This window comes from Poecilia formosa, unplaced genomic scaffold (assembly GCF_000485575.1).
Source record: "Poecilia formosa unplaced genomic scaffold, Poecilia_formosa-5.1.2 Scaffold347, whole genome shotgun sequence".
Taxonomy (NCBI): Eukaryota; Metazoa; Chordata; class Actinopteri; order Cyprinodontiformes; family Poeciliidae; genus Poecilia; species Poecilia formosa.
Genome location: NW_006800286.1, coordinates 406,658 through 416,695, shown reverse-complemented (window position 1 = coordinate 416,695; position 10,038 = coordinate 406,658). Strand labels below are relative to the sequence as shown.

At 37.5% G+C, this 10,038-nt stretch overlaps 1 protein-coding gene across 2 annotated transcripts in view; it reads left to right on the top strand.

The window, feature by feature from the left end:
• Nucleotides 1-9,761, top strand: part of abhd8b (abhydrolase domain containing 8b) — a 64,187-nt gene extending 54,426 nt beyond the window's left edge. For both annotated transcript variants that reach the window (XM_016661883.1, XM_016661882.1), the window contains exons 2-5: nt 2,276-3,079; nt 3,215-3,385; nt 4,060-4,276; nt 5,203-9,761. In XM_016661883.1, the coding sequence (XP_016517369.1) occupies nt 2,286-3,079; nt 3,215-3,385; nt 4,060-4,276; nt 5,203-5,430 (1,410 nt within the window). In that variant the 5' untranslated portion in view covers nt 2,276-2,285 and the 3' untranslated portion in view covers nt 5,431-9,761. The remainder of the gene's footprint in view (nt 1-2,275; nt 3,080-3,214; nt 3,386-4,059; nt 4,277-5,202) is intronic.
• The last annotated feature ends 277 nt before the right edge of the window (nt 9,762-10,038 follow it).

Sequence of the window (10,038 nt, the reverse complement as noted above, 5' to 3'; positions counted from 1 at the left end):
TATTATATCCACAGATTTGATAATCATATTAATTATTATTAATATGTTTTTGTTCATACCAAGAGTGAACTTTTCAGACACGGTAAAGGTGACATTTGAGCAGTTTTCTGGAGGAAACTCCAAAACTAAATCTGAACACATTTCGTCATAAGCATGTTTGAAACGATACGATCCATTGTTGAAGTCTTCAATTGAAACCTTGTTGTTTTCTGATAATAAAGAGCTGATGTTCCAATCACTTTGGTAACAGAAATATCCAGGAGAGCAGGAAATGTTGTTTTTAATTTCTTGTTCAGCTGAAACACAGAAACAATATTTGTCTCAGTTCTACACTGAATCTCATTTCAGTCAGTAATAAAGTAAAGATAAAATATGAAGCCTTTTACTCACTCATTCCAGTTGTTGTTGTTTTATCTTCAGTTTTGTTACAGGGTATTTCTGTACCATTGGAGTCGATAAATGTGACATTTAGCTCATATTCGGTGCACGGCTTCAGAGATTTGATTTCATGAGTTGAGTTTTTACTGGGGAAGGAAAAATTGCCTTTCCTTTCAAATGGACCTTCATTCTCAGCAACATATATGGTGTAGTAACCAGGAGTAGAATCTGTCATCTTTATCTTTAGACCAAACTTGATCTTCTCAACACTGTAGGAACCTGCAAAGCAACAGATTTACATTTGAGCTGAAATAAAACCAAACTTCAAGTTTTTTTCTCCAACTGTTAGAATGAAATTAAAATGAAAAAGCAATTCTATATTAGACAATCTAAAAAAAAGAGCACCTTTAATAAACATGTGTTCATAACTTCAAATTTGATACTCACACTTTGGATCTGTGCTGGGTTCAGCTGAAAAAACAAAACAAAAAAAAAAACAAGAGGGAAACATGAAAAAAGTTAAAAACTGATTCACATTCTCAAACCGTCTTAAATTTACAGTTACCTGATCTCTGTTGACTGAATCTTGGCAGACCTACAGTCTGTAATCTAAAGTCTAATCCTTAAAAACTTGTTAAAGTCCCAAATTAAATATTTAAAGTTCCAACCTGTGGTGGCAGCCATGGTTGTGTTTGGCTGAGGTGAAGTGGTTGGCTGATTTGGATGACTGGTTGTTGGTTGAATTCTCATTTGAGATGCTTGCAGGTAAGGTTGTCTGATTGGTTGACTGGTTGGTGATTGAAGTATCATTTTGGGTGCTTGGATGTGAGGTATTGACTGCAGGTTTGAGAGCATGCGGAGGTCACCATCAGGCTAAAGAAATCCACTACCAAGATTCTTACCTTCGACGATTCTTAAAGAACAACTAATTTTATCATTCAAAAAGTAACACAACTTTCCCAAAACTATAAAATAAAGCTGAATACATTACCAGCTGTTTTTATTGAAGAGCTTGAAGGTTTTAAGGTGGTGGATAGAGAGGTGGGTGTGGGTTTGTTAGAGGTGGGAAGTTTGGAGGTTGCAGCAGTTGGTGCTGCCACGGTGCTTGGAGGTAAGGTGGCAACAAGTTTAGGAGGATCTGCGCCAGAAGGTGGAGGTAAGGTGGCAACAGGTTTAGGAGGATCTGTGCCAGTGAGTGGAGGTGAGGTGGCAACAAGTTTAAAAATCAACATCAATAACAGTTCTTCTTAAAGAATTTAATATTTAGCTGAAAGAACTGATCCTCTCCATCCTCTATGTTTTACAAGACATTTGCTCAAAAAATATTTTAAAAAGTAGATAAAATGTAAAAAAAAAAAAAAGTTGATTTATTGATTGGAGCATTTGTAATCTATCTATATAAAAACTTAAGCAATGTTTATTAAGAACAAATCTATTTCGTTCAAATACTTACACAATGTCCACATTAATACACAGCGTTACTGTTATTGTTTTAAACCTAAAATTAATGTCATGATGCAGATTCACTGAAAACAAGAAAACTCTTGAAACTGTTAATGAACCAACTGAACATCTGGATTAAAAACCCATTAAAAACACGTTTCAAACTATCTAATTACAAGCTAAATGCTGTCATGGTTAAACCTCTACATCACTATAGAGTAAAGCAGGTTTATTTTAACAGCATCATTCATATACAAGTCAGTCCAAAGAGGTTAACAGGACACAAAAAGAGGCAAAAATGGTAAAGCATAAGCATGAAAGCATTGGAAAAGAGAAAGAAATGTTTCATTATTTTTCATTGGGAAGATTCTTTGATCAAAAGCTGCNTCTTTATGATAATTAAGCCCATATTGTATGCCATCATATTGTATTTCTGTGTCTGTTTTCCATCCAGACTGGCAGCCATGCTGACCAGCTTTATTGAAGGCCTCCTCTGCTGTCTCACCTCCAAACCGGCCAACACCGTGGTTCCCGTGGAAACCTCTGAGCCTGCAGATGGGTACGAGTTCGTGGAGGTGAAACCAGGCCGTGTCCTGCGGGTTCGACACATCATCCCTGACAGACCGGCGGTGGAGGAGCCCTCGCTGGGTGGGATCGTGAGCTGCAAAAGAAAGATCACAGTCTACCGCAACGGACAGCTGTTCATTGAGAACTTGGGCGAGAGGGCGAGCGCGGAGCTGAAAACCTGCCAGAACGGAGAGACTGAACCCAACAGCACGGTGGAGGTTGAGCTGACAGACTGTCGCAACTCTTCACCTCCGGTCAGCATCCCCGAGGCTCGGTCAGACTCTGTCACAGCTGGAAACAACGGGGCATCGGAAACCGGGTCAGCAGGAGAGGCACCTGCTGCCGGACAGGCCGAGCAGTCCCAGCAACCCCGCAAACGGAGGAGGAAGCCGAAGCGCACCGTGGTGATTGACTGTGAAAGGAGGATAGCAGCCTGTAAAGGAACACATTCAGATGTTGCTCTGTTCTTTATCCACGGAGTCGGGGGGTCGCTGGATATCTGGGGGAGTCAGCTGGACTTCTTTTCCCGACTCGGGTACGAGGTGATCGCCCCGGACCTGGCGGGCCACGGAGCGAGCTCATCTCCACACATAGCTGCAGCGTACACCTTCTATGCCCTGGCAGAGGATATGAGACTAATCTTTAAGAGATATGCAAAGAAGAGGAACATCCTCATAGGACATTCATATGGGTATTATTAATGTTAACACCTTTATATCGTCTCTTAATGGGAAAAAAATCATAAAAGCTTCATTCTATTTAACAGTTTACCACAAGATTACGATCTGTTTTACATAATAACCCTCATTCTGTTTCTACTTTCCAGCGTGTCTTTCTGTACGTTCCTGGCTCATGAGTTTCCAGACCAGATTCAGAAAATGGTGATGATCAATGGTGGAGGTCCCACAGCGCTGGAGCCCAGCCTGTGCAGCATCTTTAACCTGCCCACCTGTGTGCTTCACTGCCTGTCCCCACTGTTAGCCTGGAGCTTCCTAAAGTAAGACACGTTTTATTCTGATTATAGATGTCCAGATCAGGGTTTTTGTCCTCAGTGAGCTACTTTAGATCATTTGCAGGCATTGTGGTTCAACACAATATCTGGATTTTTGCAGACTACAACCCATAAGTGTCATAAAGTTGACACAATCAAAGCTATTAATGTGGTTTAGGCTGATCATACATGTGGTGAAGGAGGAAAGGAGAGATTCTGTCAGGATTCTGGTGTGTGATTAACTTTCAGCAGGTGGAAACTTTGAGCAGGAGCTGGCTTAGTTTGAGCTGACATCTGCTGGCACAAAGACAGACTAAAAAAAGCTGTTTGTAGGAAAATTCTGGACAGTGACATTGTCATTGTCCTTTTCCTGCCATTTTCAAAACATAAACACAATAATCTGTCAATTTCTTCTTAATTCCAAGCAAAAATAATTCTGCGAGGAGTATGAAAAATGTTGGTTTAGCTGTGGTGACAAGAGGGAAGAACAAACTGCAGCTAAAGAATCTGCAAAAGGTGGAAAAATAAAATCTATCACAGTTAATCCTTTAGAGTTTCGTCCACATTGGGAAGCTTTAGACTTTAGACTTAATGCCAGAAAGTGGGTGATGCAGTGTTTGGCATCATTTGTTTTCTTCTGTGTATGTAACTTAGATAAATCTCTGCTTCCCTCTCTGCAGGGCGGGCTTCGCTCAGCAGGGGTCCAGGGAGAAGCAGTTGCTGAAAGAGTACAATGCCTTCAATGTGTCGTCATTTGTATTGCGTGCCATGATGAGCGGTCAGTACTGGCCTGAGGGGGACGAGGTTTATCACGCCGAGCTCACGGTGCCCGTCCTGCTGGTTCATGGCATGCATGACAAGTTTGTCCCAGTAGAAGAGGACCAGCGCATGGCTGAGGTGAGGACTGGCCAAGACTCTGGGTGCAGAGACCAAACAGTCAATCTTGTTGAGGTTGAGTTTTTAGTTTGGGTAAAAAAAAACAAGCACAAGATGAGAAAAAGTTTGAATCAGTAAAACTGATATAACTACCAAAGAGGAAGATAAAGTGTTTCCAAACCAATTAGTTTGAGAAGAACTGCATGATTTCTACTTAAAATATCGCAAACACATATCACATTTTACAAAACTGTACGGCAATCCATTATTAAATGGGTTTACAAAAATAACTAGAACCTATGGTTTTTGTAAACATACCATTGAATATTTTAGCATGTAATGACTGCAACAGGCTTCATTGTTGCTAGTTCAAACACAAATAAACTCTGGATTGTTCTACACAAGCAAATAGACCTAAAAAAAAATCTCATCCGTAACAATCTGAAAGAGTCGTTTGAATTTGTATTAACACACCACCTTTTTACTCACATACAGTGGTGCAAAGAAGTATTTGCTCCCTTCCTCATGTCCTAGTTTTTGCATGTTTGCCACATCTAAGTGTTTCAGAATATTAAACCAATTTAAATATTATGGTGCGTTCACACCAAACACGTTTTGAGTGTCTGGTTTACATTCAGAGTCTGTGGAGTGTCGGATGCATTGGATGAGCTCAACACATCAAACACTCAAAACGGTTCAAATCGCTTTGCGCTAGATGCTTGAGATGCGCTGCAATGGCCCTCAAGGCGCCGCCACATAGATTTTGAACGACCCTGACACCCAAAACGTGTTTGGTGTGAACGCACCTTTAGTCAGACAACATAACTAAACAAAAATGCAATTTTTAAATGGAGGTTTTTGTTATTAAGGGTTTTACCTGAGTTCACAACATTCATGTTTCATGAAGAACATTGACTGTACCTTTGCTTTCTTACTGTTTTTGTCAGATTCTTCTAATGGCGTTCCTGAAGGTCTTGGAGGACGGCAGTCACATGGTGATGCTGGAGTGTCCTGAAGCTGTCAACACACTGCTGCATGAGTTCTTCCTCTGGGAACCAGTCACACTTCCACCGCCAAAGAAAGAGCCCAAAGCCCGTCCAGAGACTGCCAAACCTCAAACTGACAACACTTCTGAGCCCGCCATGGTCCGGCCTGCAACCGCCAGGCAAACCTAATCAAACTGAGCAGAAACAGACTAAAGAACGCAACGGAAGCAGGGGTAAATGTAAACCATGGCTCATCCACTTCCTGCAGAACAGAACAGGTTTCAATGGGACAGAGAGACAAAGTGGACAATTTATCTGAGCTCCTCAGGATTACAGTTGGATTTGTGGAGGTGAGACATTGCTGTTCTGATTTGGTTTCAGTTGCAGTTTGAAGAGAGCAAATCAGGTCAGAGATTGTTCGAATGTCAGCACTAAAGAGTTTATCCCAAACATTCAACAGAGGATCATGTGGTTGTGCCTTTGAAAAACTAGAAAACAGTGGTGAAAATCAACCAAGATAAACTATGATATGAAACTGACAGGAGAGCAAATCAGATCCTGTCCTTCCATTTATTATTTTATCAGTGATCAGGTCACAGGGCTAACCCTCTCACCGGCAGCACTTTCCATCTCACTGGGGGTCCCAAAGTGTTTCCATGCAAACCTGTGGTCTCCTCCCAGTTAGACGAGTCAAGAAAATCTCCAAAGGGAGGCAGGTTGATCAGATGCCCAAATAACCTCAGCTGACTCCTTCCACCGTGGAGGAGAAGCACGTTGGCAATGATTCCCCCCGGATGATGGAGTGACCCATCTAATCTCTAAGCTGAGTACAGGCACCCTGCAGAGGAAGATGATCTCAATCATTGGAGAATGTCTGAATCTATTTCTCATGGCCATAGAAGAGACAGACTGGACAAATGAGAGCCTTGCTTTTTGGATCACCTTTCATCACAACAAGAAAAGCAGAACGCAGTCTGCAATACTTCAGATGAGGCCCCAGTTCATCTATTAATTCCCTTCTCCATCCTGCAATCATTCGTGAACAAGACACCGAGATACTTGAACTCCTCTGCTGGAGGCAGACCAAATCCTGAACAGGACTTTGCCAGATGAGAGTCCAAGTTTGCACTTTTAGAATCAAATTATGATGCAAACTGCTGGAATCTTATTTTTTAGGCTAAGTTTTTCTATTGCTCAGACTTGATGAAAATCTTTCTTTGTGTGTGTCTTTTTTTTGTTAAATTGTAAAATAACAAATTTTTAAACCATACTGAAGAACATGACCATCAGAAACAATTGTTTGTATAATAAAATGAGTCCTTGACTGTTTGAGCTCTGGCTGGATTATACAATGGAGTATTAAAGTCGTTGTAGATTAAAGAAAAAAAAAATTCTATAAAAACTGCAGACATTTTGAGATTAATTTAACATATTTAAAAAAAAAAAAATCAGATTTTCTTTGATGTTGAAAAGTTGAAAATTTCCAAGATTTTTTTTTTTTTGGTTTTTAATTTTTCACGTTTAACTGTTCCATGGTCTTAAGATATTGGGTAATTTGGTCCCTGAACTTTTTACTCTGGTTCAGCGTGGTCGCAATAACCCCATGTGCAAGATTTTTTGTGTGCATGGTTTCAGGAACAGACAGTCCGATGGAATAAATCCGTTCTTCTTCCCCGCTGTCTGACCGTGACATCTGCTGAGCTCCTCCTGAGCGTCACTCTAACACCGTGGCAGGGATACAAATATACAACATTGTAAAGTCAGAATTTATAAGAAAAGAATAATTTAGCAGAAAAATCTCAGAAGTTTTTGATTATTAAGTGGCAAAATTGGCAGAAGTCCTCTAAGATTGAGGGGTAAATTTAAGAAAAATTTTTCAGAGCATAAGCGGCAGATCTAGGCTCTTTTACTGTATCAGAATGACATCTTATGAGTCTGACTTTGACTTTGTCTGACTTTCTAATATCAATAAACTTTTGAGTTTTTTTTCTTAAAGGTTTCTAACTCTATAATGTCAGAAAATGTCTAAGGTTTAAGTTAATAAATTTATGCTTTTAGTCAAGGAAATTAATTTTTTTCTTGCAAATTGTCAACTTTATTTCAGAGAATATCGAAATATTTTTCATATAAATATTAAAGTCAATTTTTTTTTACTTTTTGGCAGAAATTTACTAAAAATTTTGGTTTATTGTAATAGCCGTAATACTCCTTCGTAGATTTTGAGCCTCATCTAGATGTATATTTGAGCATCCTCTCAGTATTTTTGCATCGTGCTTCAGGGTTTTATAAAAACAGACATGTTAGTGCTTGTTTGTAGTAGGTGTTGATGTACGGTACTGTAGAAAAAGGTCCTAGAGGGTCCTTCGGTTATGTTTTTAATGAATGCTGCTCAAGACAGGAGTGAAAGTTAAATTAAATTTGTTGCTGATTCATTAAAACTGAATGTTTTGGATACAAAGCAGGGAAAAATACTAAAGTGTTGCTTTTCTCACTGAGTTCAATCCAGACAGCTTCAAAGTATTAAAAATATTCTCTTTACAACCCTTAAGGCAAAGTCACCATATTGTTCTGTTTATAAACTGTGTATTTCACCAAATGACTTCAAATTTCATGATAAACTTTTCAAACTACAGACTTAAAATTGATACAATAGTGATGATACAATTGAGTATTTTTTTTTTTTATATTTGCACTTTTTTGACAGGAAATAATTGTTTACAGTTAAATATGGATCATTTTATTAAAGCTGTTATAGTTGTTTCCTCCATTAGTTTAATGTGTTGTGGTTGTTGGCACCACCTGGTAGAGATGTACAAAGCCTTAAAATAATTTACATTTTCCTCTGGAGAATAAATTTGAGACACAGATGGCATTAAATGAGTCAGATGTTACTTACAAAGGAAATGACTGCAAGAGAGTGGGTCAAGCCCAAGTGAAAGTTCACTTTCCTGCAACAATGTGTCCTCTTGGGTTCACTAAGTTTCCATAAAAAGAATATATTTTAAGACTTCAGTACATATCTTACAGCTGGTGCCAGTAATGGTGGAGAAAGCTGCGTCAAAGTCAGCACTGTATGATTTAGCAGCTCTTATATTCACAAAACAATGCAAAATAATTAAGAGTGTATTTAAAGATAAAAATTTGAAGCTTTGGGAAGCATTTTTTTTATTTAGGTAATTACTTCTTATCTATTGTGTTTGTTTCCAAAATCCTCACTATGGTAAAACTTAACACATGCTCTTGTTATTGTATTTAAAGTTCACAGCTGGATGTTTTTTATGCTTATAAGCCAAAACAACAGTATTTTTTGACAGACCTAAACCCTTCTAGACAAAATTTGATCTGAAACCAACATCTTACCCACACAGGGTCTGCATCAGTTTTTCTAAAGGTTTAGATGTTTTAACTCCTTTCACATCATTGCATTCCTTTTATTTGTGCTGCAGTAATTTGTTTGTATTTTTGCAATACACACAATTGATAATTTTTGAAATGTAGTTTTTGGTGTGCTTAGTTATAGAAATTGCCATTTTTGAAGTTTATTTAGAGCTTTGGTTTAATTTTTGAGCTGATATTTCATTTAATGCAACTTTAATCAGAAAAAATATGCAGCTGTTTTGATTCTTGTGCAAAATTGAAGGAAACAATTTTCTCTTGTGTCTTAAATGTTGTAATTGTTTGCCTTTAACAGTCACAAACTGATTACAAAAAGTAATATTTATCAAAGGAAGTAAATATGTGATTTTTTTTTAGGATTTTTTTTTCTTGTTTTTTACAATTTCTTGTGACAGTAAAATAAATTTTTATCAAGTCTGTGTGGGATTTGTCCATGACATTAATATCATTCACAAACAGAAGTGAAAGTTTTTCCACATATTTACTGATATTAAATTGTGTTCAACTATGTTAGTGAACATAAAATAATCCATTTTATGGAACATAAAATGGATTAGAGAATTAGTCTAGAGAACTAGACTAATTCTCTCAACTAGAATTAGTCTAGTTGAGAGTTTATTATGTTTCAATCATAATGAGGCCAGAATTCAAAAAGTCTCTGGAAAGTAAAGGTGAAAATCCAAAGAACGGTTCTGATGTTTTCAGGACTGTAAACAGTCATTTTTTCCAAGTACAACTTCATGATTTATTGTTGATGTTGGCAACCAAAGTTTTCTCATACTCCAAAAAATGTTTGTATACTACATGACACCCAAAGGATTTTAATAAAATATTGTTTATTTCTGCTGGCAGAGAGGATATAACATTTTTTTCAGTATAGCACAGAGATGAGAAATAATTAAACATGTCCCTTTGAGAAGAAGTGACAAATATGTTTTGGAAGTCATGAACACTATAATAATAAGCAAGTCTGCATAAATAAAACATTTTTCATTGTATTTTAGAAAGGAAATACAGTAGTAAATAATGAAATTTGAACTTAACAGCTAAATTACTGCGATATGGCAGATGTACAATATGTAAATGTAGACTGCGGCGTGTAAAAATAGCGAGAAACTAAAATATAAACTAAATTTAACCTTACACAAACTTAGAGTACCAAACAAAACCGCTCATCTACTGTGTATTTAAACTTAATCTTGATCCATAGTTTGACAACAGCAGTTCTCATACCTTTGCCAGCAGGAAAAATAACCTTTTACTCAGAAACCTTATAACTTATAGAAGTTCAAAATATGGAAGTAAACATCAATATTTAATCTAATTCTTTCTAATTTTCACTCACTATCTCATACTGAGTTAAATCTTTACACAGTTTATACATTCATAATGTATTTTTTT